Source organism: Archocentrus centrarchus, chromosome 1 (genome assembly GCF_007364275.1).
Source record: "Archocentrus centrarchus isolate MPI-CPG fArcCen1 chromosome 1, fArcCen1, whole genome shotgun sequence".
Classification (NCBI taxonomy): Eukaryota; Metazoa; Chordata; class Actinopteri; order Cichliformes; family Cichlidae; genus Archocentrus; species Archocentrus centrarchus.
Genome location: NC_044346.1, coordinates 17,552,945 through 17,567,940, shown reverse-complemented (window position 1 = coordinate 17,567,940; position 14,996 = coordinate 17,552,945). Strand labels below are relative to the sequence as shown.

Sequence of the window (14,996 nt, the reverse complement as noted above, 5' to 3'; positions counted from 1 at the left end):
AGGACAATTAGAAAAAGACTCAACAAGTATGGCTTACTTGGAGAGCTTGCCAAGAGAAGCCTCGTCGCTGTAAAAAGAACATGGCAGCACAGCCTAGGTTTGCAAAGTTGCATCTGAACAAAGCACCACATTTGGAGAAAACCAAACACATCATACCGACTGTCAGCACGGTGGTGATTTGAGCTTGTTTGGTAACCACAGGACCTGGGCACCTTGTAGTCATTGAGTCGACGTCTGTGTACCAAATTATTCCAGAGTCAAATGTGAGACCATGGACCAAATTTGTTCATGCAACAGGATAATGATCCCAAACACGGCAGCAAATCTACAACAGAATGGCTGAAAAAGAAACTAATCCAGATGTTGCAATGATCCAGTCAAAGTCCAGACCTCAACCTGACTGAAATGTTGTGGTTGCGCCTTAAGAGGGCTGTGCATCAACAAATGCAGTGCTGTAAAAAAGAGGGGGCTATAAAATTCCTCCACAATGAATAGAGAAACTGATGAAGTCATACAGAAACCTTTACTTCAAGACGTTGCTGCCAAAGGTGATTCTACAAGGTACTGAATCATGGAGGGTACTTCATTTTTCACTGCACGGAATCCTGTGAAAACTTTTTTTTTTTTTTTTTTTTTTTTTTAAATGACTCCACAACTGCTCAAATTTCTAGATGCCAAAACTAAATGTATAATTTTAACATGAACTTTGTATAAAAAGGAGCCAGATAAAACAACATGGCACAGAAACTTTTTAATGCAAAAACTATTAAAAGCATATTAAAGAACCAGTGTCACATTGCTTCAATAAAACTAACACGATCATTGTATTATTTTGAAACTCTGGGGCCTCGGTATACATTAACCAAAAACAGTGTCAAATCCACTGAAAAAAGGCTTGAAATAGCAGCGAGGTTTTACATTGTCCTCGTGACTCTGTCTTACACACATATATACATGCAGCAACAAAAGGAAACCCTTTAAAGGAGAGACTGTCCTGAAGTGTGCAAATTTTAACAGGCAGGGGACAGGAGCAAGAAACGATTTGTAACAAAAATGTAGCAAGTTAATGGAAAACACATTAAAAATAACAACCAAACAGCTTTTTAAAATTTGTAATCTGTTGTTCTAGGTGTGTGTCAAAGGACCAAATGTATTCCAGGGATATGTGAAAGATCCTGAGAGAACAGCTGAGGCTATTGACCAGGACGGATGGCTGCACACTGGAGACATTGGAAAATGGCTTCCTGTGAGTAAAATGGATTGAATGACGATGATGTGGACCTAACTTCTTATGACCATTGTGCATAGACTCAAACTTAAATTGTTCTTATGATCCATTGCAGAATGGCACTCTGAAGATCATTGACAGAAAGAAACACATTTTTAAGCTGGCACAGGGAGAGTACATCGCCCCGGAGAAAATAGAAACCATCTATGTTCGCAGCGATCCTGTGGCCCAGGTATTTGTTCATGGCGACAGCTTACAGGTAAGTCGTTAATTAATCCAACCTAAATTTCAGACTTCTTTTGTATCTACACATATAACACAATCTGTTTGGAGCATTTGAGCTTCATCTTGTCTCTGTTGTATTTCAAAGGCATGCCTGGTGGGGATAGTGGTGCCCGATCCCGACTTCTTACCTATTTGGGCCAAGAAAAAAGGGCTTGAAGGCTCCTACTCTGAGCTGTGCAATAACAAGGTCAGATTTATTACTATCAGCAGTCTGAATATACAGTTTAACTCAGTATCCCTGCCTAATGTTTTCTGACTGTTTTTTGCACTTAGGATGTGAAGAAGGCAATTCTGGAGGACATCTTGAATTTGGGCAAAGAAGCAGGTCTCAAGTCCTTTGAACAGGTAAGTGCAGCCAAAGTTTCCCACAATCAGCCTTTACTGGAGCAGGTTTGCTGCGGCGCATTAATGGCCACCAAAGTATATTTGGCAAATCATTTTAGCATTTTTTCTCCCATTCCAAGAAAATGATAGCATGTAATTATTAGTGCCCAGTCCCTTTTAATTCTGAAAGTTGACCGGTTGGATCCTGTCTTGTATTTCACAAAGCACAGGCTGACCAGGTTACTGTGGTGGTGCAGAACAAGAGCGGTCAGCGTTTCAGACAGCTGAATATATTGTGCAGTTACTTAGTGTGAGTCTCCTCCCGGGTTCACAAGCACACAACTGGAGTATATTAGAGTGACACTGCGTGATTCACAGTTCAAAGACCCGGAACTTTGCATATATGCATCCCTGATTTAAAAAATAATTAGTTGCAGCCATTCTTTTTTATATTTTCACTGTCATTTATTTATCTTTATTCCCCCTCTGCAGGTCAGGGACATTGCATTACATCCCGAGATGTTTTCTATCCAGAATGGTCTGCTGACTCCCACCCTGAAAGCCAAGAGGGCGGAGCTCCGGAGCAGCTTCAGAGAACAGATTGATGAACTTTATTCCAAAATTAAGATGTAATAGTTTTATTGGGAAGCCATTCAGAGACAGCCAGAACCAAACTGTTTATTGAGGAAGTCCGTCTCACTTTTTCTGCAAGTGACAATCTTAATAATTCTGTGGGGAATGCTTTCAAAAGAATTGGATAATAAATTTCAATGTAAAAGTATATTTTATCCTCACTCTGATTTAGTAACTGCACAGCTACATTATCCCAGCTAACACTGGCTAGCTGAAGGAGTTCTGCAGAACCTGTCATCATGTTTCTTAAATTGGCAAAGAGGGTAGTGTGACTTCCTCCTTTTACTACCGTTAAGTCTGCCAGCTTCATGGTCAGAAAGGTGAATCCTGAAAACATTTCTGCTAGTTTTATTCACAAGAGCAACAGAGAAAAATCTTTTAAAATGCTTTTACAACAGTGACAGATATTGACTATTTATATACCATGACATTTCATGCTTTGGTTATCTATTTAAGGGGATATTTAAGATCATCTTTTTGTAAATAGTGTATCTGCTGGAAAATTACATTTGTGTACAGGGTACTGTTCCAGATTCTCTGTAGCTTCCCTGCATTCCCATTTTCCTTAATGCTGCCGGCTAAAGGACTGACTTGACGAACCTGCTTTAATAACGTTTTTTTGGTTAACAGCCTATTGGGAATCATGCTGGCTGACAGATTTTGTTCCGTTTTAAATGTTGCATGTAAAATATTCTCTGCTGCTCTGCTGTACACGCAGCACCTCTTTTTAAATGTCCTACATTGGTGTGCCACAGGCTGAGGAATGAAGCTGCACAGTCATTGTTTGTATATTCTGCAAGTATTTGGGGTAAAAACATTTAATAACAGTGATTTTTATAATTGATTTTTAGGAAGCCAAATTGTTCAAATGGTTTTCGTGTCTTTTACTGACAATTTCCTAAATCAGCAGCCTTCATTTCAGCTATTTGACAAAAAGGTTTGTTGTGAATGCAGGTTGTGTGATCATTATGGACATCTAATCATGTGAAGGTCCCCTTAATAGCATAAGCCATACTGTTGTTTTAGTTTTTAATGAATTGTGATCTTAAAAAGGAGAAATGTGCAGTTTTGTGCTTTAATGGAAATTGTAGGATCTTTGTCTGTGCTAAATAAATACTTTTGTTCTGGTAATATTTAGCTTTTGATACATGGCTTTTATTTGGTGGCATGGTGCTGCAGATGTTAACATTGTCATCTCACTGCAATAAGGTCCTAGGTTCAAATCCACAGGCTGACGTTTGAACTCTAGGCTGCCTTTCTGTGTGGAGTGTGTGTGGGTTCTCTCCAGGTACTTTTATAGAGCAGCAGCTCTACTCTACCTTCCTTTATCAACTATATTATAGTTGATTTTCATTTCAAACATGAGCGGGCAGTCAAGGATCTCCACTTGAGCTGAAGTACAAACACCTTCAACTACTTACAAAACAGATTTGTAATCAAGTATTACAGTTTTTCACAATGCTTAAAGTGCTGCCATCATTTTTGATATAATACTGCAAAACAACACAGACCTCATCCTCTAGTGGGAATCAAAATCTGCCATACATTTGAGTAGGAGCTGGTCTGAGATCTCCTCACTCTTTTGTTCAAAATCGTCCAGACTCTCCAAATAGTCTTGGTCATCCCGTTCATCTCCCCACACATCAGATTTCTCCTCCTCTGGGCAAACCGTGCTCTGTGGGCCCGCACACTTTGGTTTCTGGCTGAGTTCAATGTTGCCAGCATCATCCATTAGGTATGCCTGGTCCTCCTCATCCTGTCAGAAAGCAGAAGACATAATCACTGCCTGATGCAGGTTAAAGTGATGCTAGTTAAAATAAATGAACTAACCAGCTTCAAGATGTAACTGATACAGATCTCTTGTGGCAGCGGGTAACCTGTTACAGTGACACGAACAGACAGATCATGTTGCCTTGAATTATTTCAAGTACAATTAAGTATGGCAGCTCTTTCAGATCATAACGTACTCGAGGACCTGAAGTTCCTGCAGTCAGGATCGTGGCACTTCTGGTACCACACTTCCTCTTTCAAATCCACGACGATCCTGCAGAGGGCGATAGAACCAAATCAGAAAGTGGAACTAAACTCATCGACAATCTTAAAGCCATGAAACAAACTGTACTCGCATGATGTTGTTGCTTTTATGAAACCGGCCCACATTTTCACACCAGCGGTATTTGGCGATGTCGTAGACGAGAAGTTGTTCCGCAGCGAAGTAGTTCCATCGTCTTATGCCTGTCGAATGTTCATGAGATCATGGAAATCAGGTGGGCCGATAGATGTACACTTGTCTTTTCAAAAGAAAGAAAACCACTAATATGTTTATTTCCCTCTGCTACCACAACTACTTGAGCTTCACCAAATTCAAGTATCACTCCAGAAAAACAAAACATAACTCAAGGGGAAGATAAACTCAACAGGCTGAAACGTTTTATGAGTGAATGCTTTAATAGAATAATACTTACTTCCTTGTATCCCATCCTTTCTAACCACTGTTAAAACAAAGGTGTCCACTTCTTGGTGAGGGGATGACAGGAAGCCAGAAAGTGTACCTGTCAGTAATGCAGAGGAAAAAGTTTCACAGATCCTTTCACGCTGAAATTACTGAGGTAAAACCAACAATAATGTTTATAGTATGTGCAAACTGACAATATGCAGGAATACTTTATGTGTGTGTATGCAGAACATTAAGAGAAAAACTGGTCTCAATTCAGCATTACCTGAGTCTGAAGTTGACCTTTGCTGACAATGAGTGGGGGAGATTTTGGGTTCACTTGATTCTGGGATGTCCCACGTAAGAATCCTCTGACCTGTGAAACTGATGATGCACAGTAATGAGACCTGATGTGCGGTGCTTTTAAAAAAAAAAAAAGATCACAGCACACGGGAATTTGACTTATTGGTGCCCGATGTACCTCACGTTACACACTAAGGAGGCCAAGAATATGCTTTCCTCTGCAGAAATTCCCTTCTCAGGTTTGACAATGAACTGGTTATCTTCTGCCACAGTGAATGCAGCGTTCTTCCCCGCTTTGGATGACTTGTAAAGCCGGAAATTTCTGTTCTTTGTGTAGACGCCTGTTTGTTAAAATAAAAATCCACAGGTACATGAAGGAAAACACAGAGTGAATATATTAAATAGATACAAATTTAAAGGAAGTAAATATGATAGATTTAAAGACCCCCCCCCAGTCTGATTTAACACATTAGTAGGGCGTCTGTACCACTACAAAGTTTAACTAACACACACAAAATCCATTTTAAGCAAACCTTAAAGCATTTCAGTGTCTTTAGTATAAAATATAAAATTGTTTATTTGCATTTCACTGTTGAGCTGCAACAAGAAGAGAGAGTTCAGCACTCGAACATCACTGAAAAATATCAGCATGATTTAAGTCACTGTAAGAGCCTCATGTTAGAGTCACCTAAATGTTTGCGAACACTTCTGCAGAGGATGACTGAGTACTTGCTCCCCGCAAATTATTAAGGTTGTTAGGAAAGGATCTTTTTTACGTAAAGCTTAACAAAAAATAGTGACTGATCACTTAACTTACATAAATGCATGTCTCTATAAAAAAGGGCATTAAAAAATATGGTTTCCCTTACCAAGGTCAACAAAGAGGCAGTCTTGACCATCCTTGTTTTTCACCCGGAGGAAGCTGAGGTTTCTCTCTTCCTGCTTACGCCTCTTCATCTCTGGACTCGCGTCATGTGTTCTACTGAGAGTAAATCAGTGTAAAATATTAACCTAAGTGCTGAGTGCAGAGAAATAAAAACACAAATGATCTCAGGTCTGGAAAAACAAACCGTGTTTCACTGTTTTCTGTCACAGAGTCCATTTCATTATCAAGGCAGCTTCTACTTTTGGCTTTGTTTAGGATGGGCTGAAGAACTGCATGGATGAACCTGCCTACAAAAAGAAAATCAGATGGAACTCATGCATAATTTGCAGATATGAGCATACTGAGGCTTTCCATTTATAAATGAACGTACCAACATGTATATTGTCTTTGAAAGTTGCGTGTTGGAGACAGAAGATGAGATGTCTGCTGAATTTCTCCTCAGTGCTTGAGTCGAGATTGAGGACATTTTTTGCAGAGCATTCAGTCCCATAAAGTTCCATTAGCTTGTCACAGATATACTGTCACCACACAAAGCAGAGAGGAGTACACTTACTGTGCATCGTGCATCTTAAAATACAACCCCAACTCCAAAACTATTGGGATGCTGCGTAAAATAAAAACAGAATGCACTGGTTTGGAAAATCTCATAAACCCACATTTTATTCACAACAGAACATAAGAAACATATAACATTTTTAAATTGAGACATTTTAATATTTCATGATAAATATTAGCTCAATTTGAATTTGATGGCAGCAACAAGTCTCAAAAAAGTTGGGACAGGGCCAAAAAAAAAAAGGCTGGAAAAGTAAGTGGTACTAAGAAACAGTTAATGCAACAGATCAGTAACATGATTGGGTATGAAAAGAACATCTTACAGAGGCAGAGCTTCTCAGAAGAGGTTGACAAATGTGCAAAAAACAGTCTACAAATTGTGGAACAATTTCAGAATAATGTTCCTCAATATAAAATTGCAAATACTTTGAATACCTCATCATCTACAGTCCATAATATCATCAAAAGAGAATCTGGAGAAATCTGTGTGCACTATTAGATTCTCGTGATCTTCGGGCCCTCAGGCACTGCACTGCATTAAATCACTGCATGGACTCAGGAACACTTCCAGAAATTTCTTTCAATTCGATTTTATTCATATAGCACCAAACAGTCGCCTCAAGGTGCTTTATATTGTAAGGTAAAGATCCTTCAATAATTACAGACAAATCAAAATTTGAAATTCTTTTTGGAAAACATGGACTCCACATCCTCCAGGTAAAGGAGAGACTATCCGGCTTGTTATCAGTACTCAGTTCAAAAGCCTGCATCCCTGATGGTATTGGTGTGCATTAGCATCTGTGGAACTGGCAGCTTACACATCAGGAAAGACACCATCAATGCTGAAAGATACAGGTTTTACAGCAACATATGCTCCATAGTAGAAGAGTCTGGGTGCTGAAATGGCCTTCCTGCAGTCCAGACCTTTCACCAATCGAAAAACATTGAGAATGCCATGAAATAAAAAATATGATAAAGGAGACCCAGGACTGTTGAGCAGCTACACTCCTTTATCAAACAAAAACAGATCAACATTCCTCTCCCAAAAATCCAGCAGCTGATCTCCTCTGTTTACAGATGTTTACGGACTGTCATTAAAAGAAGAGGGGGCGCTACACAGTGGTAAACATGATCCTGTCCCAACTCTTACAAGATACGTTGCTGCCATCAAATTTAAAAAAAAAAAAAAAAAATTATATATATATATATATATATATATATATATATATATATATATATATATATATATATATATATATATATAATGATGCATTTTCTTAGTTTAAACCTCTGAATAAAATATGGGTTTATGAGATTTGCAAATCATTGTATTCTGTTTTTATTCACATTTTACACGGGATACCATATTTTCTGGAATTGGGGAGTATATAATCTATTTAAATGCTTCTCACCAGTTTTAAACCATCATCAATATATTTCAATATTTACAGTAAAATAACCTCCTGTTACAATAATACTAAATAGATTAGTCTATCTAATCCAGTTTAGAATTACTCTCTAAATCTGTGTGAAGCAAGCTGCTTTATAAAACTATTCCAAGCAGGAAGCCATAAAACAGAAACATGCACCCCACCTGGATAAGCAAAGACACCATAGTTTTTCCATCAGATCCTTTGTTTGAAGGTTTGTGAAACTCCAAGTCTAAGTAGAGCTTGCATACAGCACCGTCTGGTATCACCTCATAACAGTGCATCAAAGACTGGGTGTAAGTTCTGAAAAAGTTTTAAAAATCAAGAAATGAACACCATCAAAATTTTGACTGAACACAAAGACAACGCACCTCAACATAAAGCGAGTAATAACTGATATTTACCTGTAGTAATACCAAAGCTCAGTGTAGCTAGTAACCAGGTAAATCCTTTGACCTACAGGCGCCTTTTCTTTTTCAAGTGCAAAAACATGCACATCCTTGAAAACAAAAGGCACAAAATTCAGCAATGTTTCCTTCACATTCACGTTAACTCTAAGGGACAGGGCCTTGTGTACCTCTTTGCAGCTCTGAGTGAAGCTGATGGCCACGCTTTGACGAGGAAAGAGTTTCCAGACAGAAGAGGGCTGGCACGGCCACAGTCGAGGCTTGTAAGGTGTCGTCAGAGGATTTAGTTGGAACGACTGCGCAAGCTGCTCAACCTTCTGCACTCGAGCTCCCCACTTACTCATCTTTAAGTGCGTATTAAACTCTTAGAAGTAGATTCTCTGTTGTACCCACAGTAATCTCACACAATCACAGTTCAGTGACCTTTAGGCATCTTGTCATCCTTCAACCTGAAAAAAAAATGCACAGCATATTAATTAGATGGAGCTGTAACGCTGTAACCTCTCTAAAATGTTTTTTCAAAGCAAACCTGAACATTACAGACTTCATAAACACAGGGTTCACTGAAGGACTGCTAAACTGACCGCATCAGTTTTACCCAGATGTACCAAATAAACTGGTAACTAAGTGCACGTGCAGTATATAAAATATGGCAATTTTCAATGGCCTTTATCAAAATATATTTGTATTCTAAGGTTGCTAGAGATTTAATACAGTGTCTATAGCCATCTGTAAAACATGGTGGAGGCTCTGTCATGGTTGGGGCTGAATTTCAGACAGTGGTGTTGGAGGCTGGGCAATTAATCAGAAACGAATCAAAATCAACATTCAGAACCTCTAATCAACGTAATCTTGCCCATGTCAGTTATTCCATTTTGTTTGTTTGTTTGTTTTAAATTCTGTTAATGCTCCCCTCAGTATGTACTGTCCCACAGTGTGTTGTCACGTGACTCCGCCCAGTCCAGTCTGTTTCAGCAACCGAATGTAATACAACCAATCTGCTACAACACTTAAAGCATGATGATATTATGGAAAACTATACCAGCTTCAGTAGCTGAGCAATATTTACAGTACAGGCCTAGTGACCTATGAGGGCAAGAATTAAATATACGTGTGTGTATAAAATAATCATTCATTAATCATAATTGAGGTAACTATGATTTTGATTTGAGGTCACATCGACAAGCGCCTTTTCCATTATGTTTGCAGATGTTTCAATAAATTGCTGCATCCATTTACCATTTTCCTAGCAAAATATAAAGAAATGAGGGGTGGTATTATATTTGTGTGCCATTTATATTTCTACTGAAATTACTTTACCAATTAGGATTATGAACATCCATTCATAAAAATCAACATGCAGGAATATGTACACTTGCAGCTGAAGGTGTTGGCTGACTGATAATTAATTGGTAGAAAATTCCAACTTTTCAAACATTGCAATTATTTTTGCACATGTTTGGGGCCTCCCCAAAAAACAGAAAACACTTCTCACATTTGAGTTTTCACTCATTCACTTTACTCAATATTTTCAGATTGAATGCAAATTAAAACATCTTCAACTGTTAAGGTATTAAGCTGGGGTCAGATTAGACTCCTCCTGTCACTGAATGGCATGTTTTTTTCCCACTCTTATCAGGTGCTGACCTTTTTTGCTGCTTTTATCTGATCATCCTCCTAATTTAATAAGAAGCTGGACTTACCTCCAGCTTCTTCCAAATTCAAAGTAACATTTAAGTGTCATCTGTACTACACGAATTTTATGTGTAATGTTGTATTTTCACATTATCGGAACTTGTAAAGTATCTGAGTACTTGTTTAACCACTATAAACTAGCTGCTCTCCATTGGTACACACCGCCTGTGAACAGCAATGAATCAGTAACAGCGCTAAAGTAACTGTAACTGCCTGTTAGCTCGCATTAACTTCAAAGTGAGCTGATGCTGAAAATTACTAAGCATTAAGGAATAGAGTAAGTTATTTTACCGTTGTGTTTATGTCAAATAATCCATCCAGTGTTTTCTCACTCGGTTAAAACTGGTTATAATACAGATGTAAACAGACGTGCTGATCATCACGGCTTGTTTTTCCCTTTTGGCGCTTCAGCGACCGGAAATGACGCTGTTTCCGATCACAAGACTTCAGTCTGTGTTGGTCTGGTTCTTATTTTCCCAGCTTATATCATTGAAACCTGAGATGTTTATAGATATGAAAGCGCTTAAGAATCAGACACTTAAAGTACCGTCAGTACCGTGACCATGGTTAACACCATATGTCTATGGTCAACGCCAACGACCTTTTAACAAAATAAAAGCATTTACTTTGACTATAACACTGACTCACTGTCTTCAAAGGACGACTCAAAACTCACCCGTTTAAGATAGCCTACTCACTCTAATTCCCAGGTCATTTGGATCTCTTTTCGTGCTTTTATGTGATTTGCAGTAAATTAAAATAAATTCTCTCTCTCTCTCTCATATATATATATATATATATATATATATATATATATATATATATATATATATATATATATATATATATATATATATATATATATATTCTGAATATATTGAATGAAACTTGAATATATTGAATGAAAGTCTGAATATATAGAATGAACTCTGAATATATAGAATGAACTCTGAATATATAGAATGAAAGTCTGAATATATTGAATGAAAGCTGTGGTCACGGAAGCGCCATCTAGTGTTTTCGTTACGTAAAGCGCATAATATCGCTACAAGAAGCGGCACTATGAGTCAATCTGCAGTTCATCTTCACTGTTTCATCGTGAAAGACCAAATGCAGCGAACCTCTCAGGTCAGACAGCTCCTGCATGCAAGCTAACATTACGCAGAACATGCACAGGCACCCTCCACAACAGGCGCCGTCTAGAATCTGAGATGTGGATGTGGAAGGCATGTTCTGCTTATTGTTAGCTTGATACGCAGGAGCTGTCTGACCTGAGAGATTCACTGAATAAAACTCTTCATCAGTAGCATGATTAGGAACACTGCTGCTAGCATTATGTTGGCCAGTTCATGCATTTGCCAGGGTGTTAATTAGCTACTCATTATTTGGGATTTCTGCCACTAAATTCCCTGCAGATTGACTCATAGTGTCATTTCTTGTAGCGACATTATGTGCTTTACGTAACGAAAACACTAGATGGCGCAAGAGCTTCCGTGACGTCAGTTTTCATTCAATATATTCAGACTTTCATTCAATATATTCAGAGTTCATTGTATATATTCAGATTCTCATTTTAATATATATATATATATATATATATATATATATATATACATATATATATATATATATATATTATATTTCCTAAATGGCATTCCATAATATATATATATATATATATATATATATATATATATATATATATATATATATATATATATATATATATATATATATATATATATATATATATATATATATATGTCCCAGCTCGCCCCTATGGGGCAGTCTTTTTGCCCTAAGCACCAGATCCTTTGTGGCCATCTTCCTGATGTATTTATGGATCTACGTTGTTTCACCTAGGATAGTAGTGCTGACAGTCACTAGTCCTTGGCCACCTTCCTTTCGCTTAACGTACAGTCTCAGGTTGCTGGATTTGGGGTGAAACCCTCCATGCATGGTAAAGAGCTTTCTTGTCTTGACATCAGTGGCTATTTCCTCCTTTGGCCAGCTTATTATCCCAGCAGGGTATCTGGCAACTGGCAGGGCATAGGTGTTGATTCCCTGGCTCTTGGTCTTCCCATTCACCTGACTCTTCAGGACTTGCCTTACTCTCTGCAGGTACTTGGAGGTTGAGCTTTCCTAGCAGCCTCTTCATGGTTCCCATTTGCCTTGTCATGGTCCTGGGCCGGTGTTTTGTGTTTTCTTAAGTTTCAGTTATTTCTTTTTGTATTCCACAGTTTGGCAGAATGGCTGTGTTTCAGTCAGCCATTCTGGGGGTGTCTTAGCCTCTAGCAGCTGGTTTATTTGTGCTGCTGGAGTGCAGTTAGCTTCTTTACCCTATAGGCGTGTATTATGTCAGGGCCTGGTGCTGTCCAGTGAGACCCTTTCTTGGATGCCACTGTGATGGTTATTGTATCCTGTTCAGGGAGCTGTGGTAAATGGTAAATGGACTAGTTCTTATAGTGCTTTTCTACTCAGTATGAGTACACAATGTTTACATTTACCCATGCACACCCATTCATACAAGCACTTCCATGATTAATTATCTAACATTCACTCACATGCAACCGTCGGAGAGCAACTTGGGGTTAAGTATCTTGCATGTAGCCTGCAGTAGTAGTAGTAGCCAGGAATTGAACCGCTGACCTTCCCATCAGTAGGTGACCTGCTCTACCTACTGAGCTAGCTAGCCACTGACCGTTGGTGCTGCTCCCATATGCCCTTCCAGTATTGCTCCGTGCAGCAGATGCTTTTGCACCCTCCACTGTGGCTGGCTTAAAACAATTCTGCAACAAAGTGTGGACCAAAATTCCTCCACAGCAATGTGAAAGACTCATTGACAGATATCACAAATGCTTGACTGCAGTTCTTGCTGCCAAGAGTGGCACAAAGACACAGAGACAGGTAGGCTCGGAAAACTTTTGGAAAACCCTCAATAAATGAAATCATCATTTATAGACTACATTTTAGAATAGAAGAATCGAATGCATTTATTGTCATTATAAAAAAATGTACAATACAGAATGTACAATGAGAGTATTTACTTTTAGAGTATTTATTTGTATTTACTCTGTGTAATATTAAAATGTGTTTGACTATATGAAACATCTAAGTGTGACAAATATAAGGAAATTTACTATAGGCAACTTTATTATTATTGTTGTTGTTGTTGTTGTTGTTGTTGTTACAGTGCTTAACAAATTTATTAGACCACCACTCAGTGTAAGGGTGCCCTAAATTAACAGTACTGGTAATTACCAAAATAATTTTTTATGTTTCCGTAATGTTTAATCCACGTGGAAGTTATTTAATCAAAATTATGTATTTTATTGCTAAAATATGATTTTTGTTGTTATCCATTAATTTCCAAATGTACAGCCAAGGGTGGAGGCCCTGGTGGACCAATCCTTTCGAGGCTGGTGATTGGGAACGTCACCGCTCTGGTGGAGAAGGAGCCTGAGCTAGTGCAGGAGGTTGAGAGACACAGGCTAGATATAGTTGGGCTCTGGAACCAGTCTCCTGGAGAGGAGCTGGACTCTGTTCCAGTCTGGAGTTGCCCTTGGTGACGGGCTGGGGTAGGTATCCTTGTATTCCCTCAGCTTGCTCCCTGTAGCTCAGAGTTTTCACCGGTGGACGTGAGGATCGTTTCCCTGTGTCTTTGGGTTGAGGAACAGGTCCCTGGTGTTGTTTGCACTTGCATGCCAACTGAGAGTTCAGCGTTTACAGCCTTCTTGGAGTTGCTGGGCAGGTTGCTCGAGGGTACTCCATCTGGTAATGCCGTTGTCCTATTGGGAACTGGCAGGTCTCACTGGCAACAATAGTTGCCAGTGTTCCAACATAAGGATGTCCATGAGTGTGCATGGCACCAAGACACCCTAGGTTGCAGGTCAATGATCAATTTATATGTTGTGGACACTACAGTGAAGAGAGGAGCTGAGCTGTCAACTGATCACCACCTGGTAGTGAGTTGGAACAGGTAGCAGGGGAGGCTGCTGGACAGACCTGGTGCACCTAAATGTATAGTGAGTGTGCCCTGGGAACACCTGACATTCAGTCCCTGTACAACTGCAGCAGGAGCTTGATCTGCATTGCAGGCAACAAGTTGGACTCATTTCCTGTGTTGGACTCTGCTAGGACTGCCCTTTGTCAGTGATTGTGTCTATAATATTTATGGACAGAACTTCAAGTTGTAGCCAAGTGGTGGAAGGTTTCCGCCTTGGTGACCACAGAATTTCATCTCTGCTTTTTGCAGATGATATGGTCCTATTGGCTTTATCAGATGGTGGCCTCCAGCTCACACTGGAGTGGTTTGCAGCTGAGCGCGAAGTGATTGGTTTGAGAATTAGCTCCTCCAAGTCTGAGGCCGTGGTTCTCAGCCAGAAAAGGGTTAAGAGCCCACTCTGGGTCAGGGGTGAGCTGCTGCCCCAAGTGGAGGAGTTTAAGAGATTGACAAACAGATTGGGGCTGCAGCTGTAGTGACGCGGTTGCTGCACCAGTCCATCGTGGTGAAAACAGAACTGAGCATAAAAGCGAAGCTGTTAATTTACCCATTGATCTATGTCCCTACCTTCGCCTATGGTCACAAGCTTTGTTTAGTGACTAAAAGAACAAGATCACAGATACAAGCGGTGGAAATGGCTTACCTCTCCCTTAGAGATTGGGTGAAGAGTGCAGTCATCCAAGAGGGGTTCAGAGTCGATCTGCTATTCCTCCACATCAAAAGAAGCCAGTTCAGGTGGTTTGGGCATCTGACTCCTGGGCCCCTCCTGGATGAGGTGTTCTGGACATGTCCAGGAGAAGGCCTCGGGGTCTG

The 14,996-nt window shown here is 39.5% G+C and overlaps 2 protein-coding genes across 7 annotated transcripts in view; one reads left to right on the top strand and one right to left on the bottom strand.

The window, feature by feature from the left end:
* The window catches only part of LOC115777478 (long-chain-fatty-acid--CoA ligase 1-like), a 23,278-nt gene extending 19,677 nt beyond the window's left edge, over positions 1-3,601 (top strand). For both annotated transcript variants that reach the window (XM_030725429.1, XM_030725494.1), the window contains exons 17-21: positions 1,130-1,246; positions 1,344-1,487; positions 1,599-1,700; positions 1,787-1,858; positions 2,330-3,601. In XM_030725429.1, the coding sequence (XP_030581289.1) occupies positions 1,130-1,246; positions 1,344-1,487; positions 1,599-1,700; positions 1,787-1,858; positions 2,330-2,470 (576 nt within the window). In that variant the 3' untranslated portion in view covers positions 2,471-3,601. The remainder of the gene's footprint in view (positions 1-1,129; positions 1,247-1,343; positions 1,488-1,598; positions 1,701-1,786; positions 1,859-2,329) is intronic.
* primpol (primase and polymerase (DNA-directed)) lies at positions 3,578-14,996 on the bottom strand. 5 transcript variants are annotated; one of them, XM_030725645.1, is made up of 14 exons: positions 14,827-14,996; positions 8,656-8,934; positions 8,483-8,577; positions 8,243-8,381; positions 6,464-6,611; positions 6,278-6,380; positions 6,077-6,189; positions 5,386-5,548; positions 5,191-5,288; positions 4,936-5,022; positions 4,597-4,705; positions 4,438-4,514; positions 4,301-4,347; positions 3,578-4,226 (listed from the first exon to the last, which is right to left on the bottom strand). In XM_030725645.1, the coding sequence occupies exons 2-14, from the start codon at positions 8,827-8,829 to the stop codon at positions 3,990-3,992; spliced, it is 1,590 nt and encodes a 529-aa protein (XP_030581505.1). In that variant the 5' UTR covers positions 8,830-8,934; positions 14,827-14,996; the 3' UTR covers positions 3,578-3,989. The 5 variants fall into 5 exon arrangements, 4 of the variants coding, with proteins under 4 accessions (XP_030581505.1, XP_030581438.1, XP_030581651.1 ...); XM_030725578.1 differs by lacking the exon at positions 14,827-14,996 and adding an exon at positions 10,472-10,601; XM_030725791.1 differs by lacking the exon at positions 14,827-14,996 and adding an exon at positions 10,472-10,601 and having other exon boundaries at positions 4,639-4,705.